The 12,536-nt window shown below is 40.8% G+C and overlaps 1 protein-coding gene across 2 annotated transcripts in view; it reads left to right on the top strand.

Annotated features, from left to right (window-relative positions):
- Positions 1-11,207, top strand: part of Wwtr1 (WW domain containing transcription regulator 1) — a 119,814-nt gene extending 108,607 nt beyond the window's left edge. For both annotated transcript variants that reach the window (XM_021158158.2, XM_021158157.2), the window contains exons 5-7: positions 4,177-4,298; positions 5,625-5,737; positions 7,763-11,207. In XM_021158158.2, coding sequence (XP_021013817.1) covers positions 4,177-4,298; positions 5,625-5,737; positions 7,763-7,947 — 420 coding nt within the window. In that variant the 3' untranslated portion in view covers positions 7,948-11,207. The remainder of the gene's footprint in view (positions 1-4,176; positions 4,299-5,624; positions 5,738-7,762) is intronic.
- The last annotated feature ends 1,329 nt before the right edge of the window (positions 11,208-12,536 follow it).

Genomic DNA, 12,536 nt, shown 5'->3' with positions numbered 1-12,536 from the left:
GACAGGCATTGTCTCATTGTTGCAGAGAATCATACCTGGAGTGTGATAGAGAAGGGATTACTTTGGGTCATGGTTCCAGGTTGTACAGTACAGATCATTGTAGTATGGAAGGCATGGAGGCAGAATGCGGTCACATTGTGTCTAGTCAGGACACACACACACTCACACAGACACACACCACACAGAAATGGAGTACAGCTAGCTTGCTCATTTTTATTTAGTCCAGGATCCCAGCCCATGAATCGGTACTGCCCATATTTAGGATACATCTTTCCACTTCACTTAACCTAGATTGTTAATTAATGTAATCACAGGCAATTCCTCACAAGTATGTCCAGAGGTTTGTCTCCACGGTATTCTAAATCCTGTCAAATTGATAGCCCCAATCAGGTTTGAAGCTGGAAGGGGAGTGCTAACATTAGGTAAAATCTGAAGATAATAGGAGCTGTTTGGAGCCCAGTATTAGGTGTGTGTACTTTCGAGTACCAGCTAGGCACATCAAATAATGTTTGAAGCTGAAGGGGGAATGTCGCCACCCTCTGGGGCTGTGATGGTCTGGGAACGCATCTGGAATGTGGCTGTATAACCTAAATACTAAAGCTGGGTAAGATGTGTTTGGAGGAAGAGAGACCTGAAGTACTGAGATGTGGAGAAATCAGAGGCCTGTTTTAGACAGGACTGGTGGTGCCCTGTGAATAGACCACAATAGTTTGCCTTTCCGTTGCCATGATAAAATACTGGAAGCAGCTTGAAGGAGAAAAGAGTGTCTTACCAGCTACAGTCCGTCCTTTAGGGGAAAAGCCAAGGCTGGAGGAGCCCAAAGCAAGAACCGAGGCAAGAACCATGGAGGAATGTTCTCCACTAGGCCTCTCAGCTTGCACTCCCACATCTGTCATCAATCAAGAAAGTGCACCACAGGTCTGCCCACAGGCCAATCTTACAGATGCAAGCCTCTCTTCCCAGGTGACTCTAGTTTGTGTAGGATGACGTAAACTAACCAGCACACCTGCCAAGACCAGAGAGGTTGATAATTAGTTTTGAGCACTCTTCATGGTTGAGGTAAAGGTGGATGATTGCCCTTTTGCTTATATAAGGGCTTCAGCTATCAGGTGACAGTCAAAAGCATTCTGATCTAGACTTTAATTACCCAGTTTTGATAAGGACATACTGGGGAGGTTGGTCCTTTATTTTTAACCTTTGGTATTATCCACCCACCCCCCAAATTTGTGGGCAGATATGGGGATTTTTTTTTTTTTAACTTTTCAAAACAGGACTATCTTACTTGGGTTTCTGTTGCTCTGAACACCATAACAAAAGAGCAACCTGGGAAGGATGGACTTTATTCCGTCTTATATTTATCCCATCACCTGAGGGAGGGCAGGGCAGGAACCTACAGGCAGGAGCCTGGCCTGTAAGAATGTATTGTCTGGCTTACTCAGTCAGCCTGCTTTCTTGTATAACCTAAGACCACCTACCTAGGGTAGTCCTGCCCTGCTCTCCGTGAGCTAGGCTGTCCTCCCACCAAGAAAATGCTCCAAAGACTCTCCTGTCAGCTATCTGATGGAGGCACTTTCTCAACTGAGATTCCTCTTTCCAGATGACTTTAACATGTGTCAACTTGACAAAATAAAAACAGAACACAACAGTGGAAAACCGGGCAGGTAGAATTTTCAAAGTTCTAAATGTAGAACTATTATAGTATAAAATACAACTCTCACCACTCTATAGTTAAACCTAATTTTAGGCAGTGTAAGTTTTCTTAGCCTTGTGATGGATTTTCACATTCTGATTTAATCTTTCAAAGGTGAAAGGTGACTAGGAGGAAACTCTTAGGTACCAAAGTGGATCTATTCCACACAACAGTGAGGGATACTTTTAAAGTTATCTGCTTACACACTTGTTTTTGTAGTTCTGGGCATGGAACCCATGGTTTTCCTTGTACCTTTAGGCAAGTCCTTTACTGCCAGTGTCTTTATTTTTGTCTTTAACCTGTGTTTTTGAGATTGGTATGCAGAACATAAGGTGAGGTGACATCAGATATCGATGCAGTGACTTCTGGAGCAAGCTCTGTTCCGAGCATCTTTGTCATGACAGCAGCATTTTGCACATGTGGTGTTATTATTCCCCGCTGTGAGGTGGTAGGGGACAACATTGTGAAATACCTCAATGGGACACAGCAAGGCCAGAATTCACATCCAAGTATTTGGTGCTACTGTTTCTGTTACTGGCCACTTAGCACCGTGCATCTTATGTTAGGGACAGCGGAGGAGGATTCAGGTGAACTCTTAGCTAGGCAGCGTGTGTACTAATTTGTGGTTGAAGGTGTGATTTTTTTTCTTTTATTTCTCATTTTGTTATTACCAGCATATTTTTTTAAATGTTTCTATTTGAATAAATACTATTTCTCATTTACTTACTCAGAATGTATTTTATGGGTATCTACTACTACATACTTAACATGGTTACAGGTAGTGGGTGTGTAGGCATGAACATGGTGAATAAGATCCCTCCTTCATGGGTCATTCATTGGGGAGGACAAGATAAAACCCAAGTTGCTGTGAAGAAAATAGGTGCAGGTTAAAAGGCAGACAGTCATGGGTGGTGGGAGGTGACCTTTTAGATAGAGGCAGGGAGGAGTGTCTTGATACCTGGCATTTGTGGGTTAGTAACTAAGGGAAATGGGCTTTGTTGGGACATGTGTTCCAGACAGAGGGAAAAATTGTATGGATTCAGGATCTGGAAGCAATGTTAAAGCCAGACACTAAGATTGGGAGACTGTATCAGAGCCAGGCTGGGATGGTAGTTTGGCCACTGGGCTACAGGCAAGATGTGTCTCCACTATCCATCCTGGTAGGGTAGGAAGCAGAGGTCTTCCTTATATTTAGCTGTTCTTTGGAATGGTCTGTGACCCAAGAATAATCTTACAATAATCTTAAACAAGTCATTCCATTGCATTGTTAATAATAAATGGTCCAATTTATTATTTTTTAATGCCATTAGGGTTAAAAGAGCCCTCTGCAGTCTCGTGCATTTTGTTAGTTACTTGAAGAAGGTAGACACATGATCCTGTGAGACCCCTACAGACAGGATATGGCATTTCCTCTTTTGGTGACTTGGAGACTGGTGTAACTAGTTAGGACCCAATGATGAAGAATGGGATAGCACTTCTCTTGGATTTAAAATGTGGAAAAGCAGTGAGCATTTCCCATCCGCATACTACAGGTTCTTTACCCTTTATTATATAGTCTTTATTTATTTTTTCTTGGTTAGCATACAAAGAAATGGATTTCATCCTGACATTTTCATACATATATATTATGCTTATTAACCCCTCACTACACTCTGACATCTTTCTACTCTCTTGATTGTAACCTCCTTCCTTCCAAGTAGTTCCCTTTCCTGCTTTTAAGAAAGTTTTTACTTTATTTATTTAGTATTTATTTAGTGCATGTGTGAGCACACTTGTGCCATAGTACACATGTGGCGATCAGAGGGCAACTTTCAGGAGCTGATTTCTCTCCACTTGGTTAATAGGAAATGCAGCTATTCTTGGAGAGAGAGAGAGAGAGAGAGAGAGAGAGAGAGAGAGAGAGAGAGAGAGAATGAATGGGAATGAATATGTGTGCACACTATTGGATAGTGAGGATATTAGCCAAAGGATTCTTGTATTTGCTAGAATATAAATCACTGACCAGTTGTTTTCATGCCAAGAGGTTTAGCATATGTGAGTGTTTGTAAGAGTTTGTGGTAGTCTCAAGTTTACTCACCCTTCTGGACTAGCATGTAAATGGGAGAGACCAGATTTGCATGCTGGTCCAGAGGTGTCTAGTTACTTTTGACTGTTTCTAGATTTAATCTGAGACTCTAGAGCAAAACTGACTTGTCAGTGAGAAAGTATTTTGAGAGGCTATGATATGGCTTGTGTGTCTAAACAATTCCATGGGCAGGTGCATGTTTTTCAGAGTAAGTGCCCAGAGGTCCAGTGTCCCCATAGGTTCAGTTAGCTGGGAGTAGAAGGACATGCCTTGAAGACTGTGGAGGAAGGACACTAGTGACTTTGATCTACTGAAATATAAAGTGTATTGTGTTTGGTGAGCAGTTTTCCCATGAAGTACATTATGATGCAACCCTTTGTGGCAATTGAGTAACTCTCTTTCCCCTCTGACTCTTGTATAGGAAGCTGCCCTCTGCCGACAGCTCCCCATGGAAACCGAGACCATGGCCCCTGTCAACACGCCTGCCATGAGCACAGATATGAGATCTGTCACCAACAGTAGCTCAGATCCTTTCCTCAATGGGTAAGTTTACACTGGGGACCACTGACTTTTCCTTTCTTCCCCGTGGTTTAGACTGTAATGGGGTGTTTGTTTACACTGTGGAAAGGCAGGGAGCTTTGGGGATGGGGGGAGAGTTGGGGGCGGATGACAGAATAAAGGAAAACTTAGTCACATGTCATGGAATATATCCTTCAGTGATTTGCACGTGAGACTGAACTTCACATTTAAACAGGACCATGCTATTTGGTAATCACTTGCAAGAATCTTGAAATTCTTGCGAGTAAGGGTGCAGTTAAAAGCATGTCATGGCACACAATACAAGAAAATTCACAGGTATTTATGGTGAAAGGTGAATAGTGTTTATAGTTTAGTTAATTTGTTGTGCTTGTGAAAACTGTTTTAATTAAGGGAGCCTGATGGAAGGTATATAGAAACAGTTCTTTTTGCATGTTTGGTGTGACTTTTAAGTTATTTCACAATTAAAAATTAATTAAAACAAAGAGATGTTGGCTTTAAAAAAGAAAGAAAGAAAAGTAGTAGCAGAAGAAAAAGGTGATTTAGCCAGAAGTATCTGATCAATGGAAATAGTAAACCTTAATTGTAGACCTAATAGAGGGGAGGGGGAGGGGTATTGTATATATCTACATCTACATCTACATCCATTGTGGTTTTGCTCTTTTCTGCTCTTACAAGGCTCCTAGCAAATACAAATAAAGATAGAGGTGAAAAAAACAAGTAGCCCGAATAATGAACAAATAGATTTTTAAAAGGTGTTTATTTTAAAGAGTAGAAAAACATGGAGAGGACTCTGGCACTCACCACCCAGGCTTGCTGCATCTCAAAGGCTTCTGTTGGAGCCCACCTCAGCCACATTAGGCTTCCTCCCTTCCTTCATTCCTCAGGAGCAGCCACTCTGCAGAAAGTGGTGTGTTTCTGTCACAGTGAACTCTGCTATTTTTCTGGATCCCCTTTCCCCAGCCTCTTGAGTGTTGAGATTATAGACATGGACCACCATGAGTTCTATCACCATGACTGTTCGTATCTATGAGCATAATTCAGCACTATTTTCTGGTTTTTAAAATATTTACATAGATATTATCTATATGTAGAATAGAGTCCAAGTGGTTATTTTGAGTCAGTAAGGAAACCTTTGTATGGCGAGCGACCAGTTTTAGTGCATAGAATTGATGATTGGTTTTGGTAAGATCAGGTTATATGTTTCAAAATGAAAAGGGCCACATAATTTTCTCCCTTTCACTGATTGAGTTCTGTGACTGTGTTTTAATTTTGAACTTTATTGAGTAGACTCACATTGAAGTCTCCTTCATTTATTTTTATTTTCTACAGAGGGCCCTATCATTCGCGGGAGCAGAGCACAGACAGCGGCCTGGGGTTAGGGTGCTACAGTGTCCCCACAACTCCAGAAGACTTCCTCAGCAACATGGACGAGATGGATACAGGTGGGCACGCAGTCTTCCACTGTCTGTAGTGTTTTCATTTTCACATTGTCCCCTTGATTCTGGCAATCCTAAAATCCAATGGGAAACACAAGCCTTCAACATAAACTAAAATTCCACTCAGTCTGCTATTACTAAATATAGACCTTTCAGAGTTTGTGCAAATATGACTTCACATAGATGTGAGATTTTTAAGACCCACCCCCATCCTTTTTAGTATTTCCCTTTCCTCAGAATTATACATAACTGCAGTGAGGTGACTGTGCTGTACCCTCTTTTTGGTTGTAATGAGTAGTCCACTCTTTTTACTGGGAAATACTACTCTTTGTGGTTCTCCAGGCATGCTGATATTTTCATGTTACTCACTAGTTTTAGAAGGGATTGACAGTGGTCATTTAGAAAATCAATAACTCAGAGAATTCTGTTCTAACATAATATCCCACTTCAGCCATTTACAAGAAGACAACAAGCTTGACTTTTCTAGTCCCCAGCCTGTGCATCCTATAGAGTAGACCATGTCCAAACAACAAAATAGTCTCTTAAGTAAGTTTGCACTTTGGTGTTGGGACACAGATTTTCTTCTTCCTCCCTCCCTCCTCCCATTCCTTCCTTTTAATTTTGATACAGGGTCTCTCTATGTACCTCTGGCTGTGCTGAAACTTGGTATGTAGACCAGGTTGACCTTGAACTTCAAGAGATCCACCTGACTCTGCCTCCCGAATAGAGCATTAATAGCAATTAAAGGCATGGACCACCATGCTTGGCTTTCACGTAGTAGCCAAGCCAAAACTAGATGACAGCTTGAGTCTATGCTCTCTGTAAATACTTTTGCAAGTTTCCCTTCTATTATTATTCATGACAGAAAAGCAGTTGTTGTGCTGGAGAGATGGTTCAGCATTTGATGCTCTTCCAAAAGACCCAGGTTCAGTATGCAGCATCTACATGTGACTTACAACTCTCTGTAACACCAGTTCCAGGGTATACAACACCCCCATCTGACCTTTGTAGGCACCAAACATTCAGGAGTTACACTGACATTTATGCATGCAAAACACTCATACACGTGTAGTAGTTCTGACAAAAAATAAGAGATTGTCTCCTGAATCATTGGTTTGCAGTACCTCAAGCTTAGCATACTCTGTGCATGTCCAACTGCTCTGTGCTGCTAAGAGTCTAAAATGTTGAGTCTGAATGCTAGACTCATAGCCAGATTTACAGTTGAGCCTTGCGAAAGTACAGGTTGGATGCTGGAATGGCATCTCTCTGGGTCTTATAGACTGACAGGAGTAGGTAGAGAACATAGGAGGGGCTGTAAAGAGTCACATAGGGGCGGTTTGCACTGGGCCGTGTTTGATTTAAGTGCTCTTAACTGCCAAGCCATCTCTCCAGCCCCTGTGATGTGGATACGGCAGACACTGATCCTAGGGGCTTAACTTTCTAGCGTTTTATTCTTACTTTGTATTCTGCAGAACTCTAGTCTTATTGGGCTAAACACTTCCAAAATAGGACTAGGTCGGTAACGTGGTGTCTGTCTGCATAAATAAAATGTGAGTTCTATTAACCCTTGAGCTATCTGTGCCCTACTCAAGAACTTAAAAGAAAAGGCTGGCAAGATGGCTCAGTGGTTAAGAGCATCAGCTGCTCTTCCAGAGGACTCCAGCTCAAGTTCCACTGCCTGCATGATAGCACACAACTGTCTGTTACTCCAATTCTGTGGGTACTTAACACTCTCTGGTCTGTGAGTACCAGGCACACATATGTTGCACAGATGTAAAATTTTATGGGCAAAATACTCATAAAAAGTGAAATTTAGTTGAGTGTAATGGTACATACCTTTAATCCCAGCACTCAGGAGACAGAGGCAGGTGTAGCTCTGTGAGTTTAAGGCCAGTGGTCTACATAGTGACTTCTGGGACAGTCAGAAGTACATAGTGAGACCCCGTCTTGACCAACAACAAAAATTTAAATTAAAAAAAAAAAAAGAATTTACAAGGAGGAAATAACCCGATCACCTTCATTCTATTACAGGTGAAAATTCTGGTCAGACACCCATGACCGTCAATCCCCAGCAGACACGCTTCCCTGATTTCCTGGACTGCCTTCCAGGAACAAATGTTGACCTCGGGACTTTGGAGTCTGAAGATCTGATCCCCCTCTTCAATGACGTAGAGTCTGCTCTGAACAAAAGCGAGCCCTTTCTAACCTGGCTGTAATCACTACTGTTGTAACGTGATGCAGCTGTGAGCTGCCGCGAGTCTTGGGCCTTGCGGACCAAGTGATGGAGCAGAGCGGGCCTGCAGCTGCACCACGTTCTGCCTTTGTACTCACACTCCTTGTCCGTGTGGCCGCTTAATCATTGCCTGGTGTTGATTCGCAGGAACTTACGTTACACAGAAATAAATACTCTCTTCTCATTTTCTGCAAGCCTGCATTTCTGTGGCAGATAAAGCAGGATGGGTTGTGCAGAATGACTTTAGAGAATGCCTGCAGCCCTATGGCTGGATTTTATTGCAGTTAGCTTAAATTCATATATCAATTGATTCTAAGCCATACAAAGCTGACCTCAGGCAGTGAATTCTGATAGGCAGCTTGGTCCAGGAAGTGATTTACAGTTTCAAAAGCTGTATTGATAACAGTAGTAACAAATGCTTTAAAACTTATTTAACTCGAGCTTCAAAAAAAAAAAAAATCATTGTATAAATAGTAATTTTCTCCTGTAGGGAATACAGTGTAGTTTGGGATCCATGCTGGCTCTGATGGCTTCTCTCATTCTGTGTTTACAAGGGCACAGAGTACCAATGTTGTCACTGTTCATCATTTTCCTGCTTAGCAGCTCCATTCTGTGAGCAGGAGAGTAACTTCAACATCTGTCACAATTCTTGCGTGACAGATCGCGTGAAAGAGACCATTTGGTCCCAGTATGAATGATTACAGAACAAAACTTTTTTTTTTTAATTGCAGCTTGGATTTTTTTTTCAAAATGCAGCTTAGAATTTGATGTTTGTTTTATATATATATAAAAACCCTGTAATTTTGTAGCTATTACAGAAGGTAGCCACATGTTTTTGATAAATCAGTGGCAACTATATTTTTGTCTTTTGGACCTGATTCTGAAAACATCAGACCAACTAGGTCACAGCCTGATGAACCATGAATTTTGTGTGCTGCGTTTTGTACTCTGAGGCATTATTAATTCTGCTTTCAAGATTTCAAGTGTTTAAAATAATCCTGTCTATGAAACTGAAGAATGAAGCCGATCTCTGATTAACACATACAGAAAGGCCCTAGTCAGGACATGAGCTGTAGATTTGTACGTCTGAATTCAGTAAAATTGTTTCCTAAGTACACTGTCCTAATCCTTTTGCTACGTTGGTAAGGAAAAAAGTCTAAGGTATGTACTCATACCTCCTATGTAACCAACATATTATTTGTTTTGTTAGCTTTTCAGGACTGAGAGCTTCATGTTCCTCTGGCAGGCAGGCCGCCTGCACTTGGCAATGACGTCCTTAGCTGTTTAGTATTTTAAACTGACATTATTTATAATCTATGAATTTAATCTCTCTCTTTTTTAAATTTTTATTTTGAAAGACATCAAGAACCTGGAAGCAAGCTTTCAGTTGCCGTGAGGGTGAAGGCTTCTCGGTTGAGGATCTTCAGTAAGATCCCTTTTGATCCATTGAAATAGAAATGCACAGAGTTCATTTGGTCTTGGTGGGAAGAGGCAAGTTGAAAGGTCAGAGGCAAAGTAGCAGAGCCAGGGAAGGTGGCGGGAAGGCCAGGTGATGTGAAATAAAGCAGACATGTCAGAACCCCTCAAAGACAAGGCAAGCAAGACGTGGGAGAAGTGCCCCGAAGAGCAAAGCAACGGTTTTCTCTCCGCTGCCTTTATGCCAAAAGACACCGCTGTTAGAGAGAAGAGGGACAGGGTGAGCTTTACCTGGAAGGGCAGAGGAGGAAGGGGTGGGGCTGTGACATTGTCCATGTATTGACAGAACATGGACCGCTGTTGCTTTCAGCACTCTTAACGTGATCTCTCTTTTTCTGAGGAACCCCAGTTTATGTCCACGTTAATTCCTTGCTCTCTCTGAGCACTCCAAGAGAGACGAGTAGGAATTTTTTTGTTGCTACTAGGTTGAAAGGGAGCACTCTTTCGTTTCCTCTTTTGTTAGCAAAAGTTGCAAAAAAGAGCACATTCTTTCTGAGGAAAACCAAAAAACAAGCCAAAAACACAAGGGACCTAACAAAACTTGACAGTGTTACTGTATTTAAAAATATTTTTATAGATGCATTGCAGGTTATTAAGTGTAAGAAACAAAAGATACTCCTTTTTTAAAAAAAATTAGTTAAATCATCTATGATTTATGTTACCAAGTTTTAGAAGCAATTTTCTAATAAGCTTGTGGCATTATGAAGTACTAGAATAATTTTCTTAGTAAATTAGTTTAAAACTTTTTAATTAATATAGTATTTTTCTAGAATGAAATATGGCCCTTGACTGTTTACTAATAGATAAAGCCAGATATTATAATTGTTGTTGTTGTTTTTAAGAACATAAAATATGGTTTGTTACAGAGCACTAAAGCTAGAAACCAGACCTTTTTTCCCTGAGTTCTGAGTGAACCCAAGATTTCATGTGTGCAACTGCTCCCCAATGGAGCACCATCTCTAGCCCTCAGAGCAGTCTCTCAGTGGTTCTTTGTTGTTATAAGTATTAATATTTTCTAAGAATTCATAATAAGGTGCTATTCATATACTCTATCATACTATAAGCCAACTGTCAGACTGTCTAGTCTTCTTAGTCCTAAATCAATAAATTTTACCATGTCATCTCCAAATTTTGTCATAGGATAGACACATTTTTTTAAAGTTGGATTCAAAACACGTTTTTCTTGATAAGATACACTTCACTGAAGCATTTAAATAGCTACACACCCTGTCATTTGTTAACAGCAGGTGATTTTTAGGCCTTGTTTTACTGTAGTATCTAGGCTATAAAGTGTGTTTCTTTCAGTGATTTCTCAGTGGATGAGAAGTGCACAAGCCTCAGCTGCCTGGGCATTGCTCAGCAGAAAGGAATCTGCAGAAGGTGACGTGACTTGTCCGTGACGGACATGTCACGGAGTACTGCGTTCCTACGATGTCATTAGAAGCAACTTGTGAAAGTGTAACTTTTCGTGGAACAAAACAAGCCATTCGAAAAGGAAAACGGTTATTTTAAAATGGTGATTGACGGAGACCCCTGCCCCTGCCCCTGTATTATACAGTGTGCTAATACTTTAACTTAATTTTTTTTTTTTACACTTCTACATTTTACCAAATAAACGTTTACCTGTGTTGTTGATTATAATCCAGTATGTTGTACATACAGGAACTGTGCAGCCAAATCCATCAGATGAAACCGTTTGATCTAGAGTCTGGTACAGGTTTTACTCCTCAATTCTATATAAAAAAAATAAATACGATTGAGCTTCCACTCGGGCCTTTGTTTCTGTCGTCTGGGATGGTTATTACTGAGGGCTTTGGGTGGAACTGAAGTGGCTTCTACAACCCCTGGCAGACAGTGAGAAAGACGGGAAGGACCCGAGGTTCTGTAGGCAAATATGCTCTGGCTACATGGCCTTCAACAAGATGAATGTCCACAGATTTTTAGGTTCTATTTCATTTGAGGTACCCAGGAAAACTCTTAAAGGTATGAATTTTAAAAAAACAAAAAAAATTCATAATCATTCCAACACCTTCATCAAAATTATGTTTTTAACAACATGGTACCTTTTCCCATTGTTATAACTGAAAACGAAGCAACCTGCTCTCGTTAATCCTGAATCTGGGTTCTGGCTGTGTGTGCTCGCGCCTCATTCTTACCGTGGCTTCCCCCAACTACCTGCTCGCAGCACTGGGGGGCTAATTCTGTTAGGAATGAGGTGCTGGTTCAGGGCTTGCTGCAGCCCCAGACCAAGCTTACCTAGTTTTTAGAGCTATGTTTCTTCCTCACTCGTTGCCTGTACAGTACTGAGGACTGAAGTCAGAGTCTTGCACATGCTAAGCAGGTGCCTTATCACCCAGCAGTCGACTTTGGCCTGCTTGCTTACTTTTAAAGTTATAAGGACTTTTTATTGAAAATATTAAGCACCAGCATATGTAAAGCTCAAATAGTAAATGGCTTATATCCCCCAAATCTTAGATTTTTTTAAAAAAGGCTTGTTTTTTCCCCCTATGACATAATATAGATTTTTTTGTAACAAAAAGCAATTATATAGGCTGTTTGATACTTCCGGGTTTTTTGTTTGTTTGTTTGTTTGTTTTGCTTAGCAATAACATGGCATTGTTAATGTTTACTGAGCACTTAATACATGCCAACACTTCACAAAGCATTAATATATTGTCTGGTTTCATCTGTATAGTAGCAGTCTTAACAACACCAAGCTTCTCACATTGTTGTAGATGAAGGTATCACTATGCAAAGCAGTTGATTCCTACGAGGTCACTCAGTAAGCAACCAGGGTCTCATGAGTAGCTCCCCATCCTAGTGCATATTATCGAATTTTGTTATTTTAAGTTGCAAATAATATATTTTGTGTAGGTGACCCTGATTGTTTCTTGCTGCAGTAGACAGTCAGCCTGTGGCTAGAAGTTAAGTTTCTAGGGTGGAATCCTGCCTCAAAGTTTATGTGGCTTTAAATTTGATGTATTCTACCAACTATTTTACCTAAAAATGACTGCCAGTTTATACTTGCAACAACATGCATGCAAAAATGCTTGTCACCACTGGCAGTCTAGGGTTTGACATTGTATACTTCTTGAA

The sequence above is a fragment of the Mus caroli genome, chromosome 3 (assembly GCF_900094665.2).
Source record: "Mus caroli chromosome 3, CAROLI_EIJ_v1.1, whole genome shotgun sequence".
Classification (NCBI taxonomy): domain Eukaryota; kingdom Metazoa; phylum Chordata; class Mammalia; order Rodentia; family Muridae; genus Mus; species Mus caroli.
Note: the sequence above shows the minus strand (reverse complement) of the source record. Positions and strands in the feature narration are given on the sequence as shown.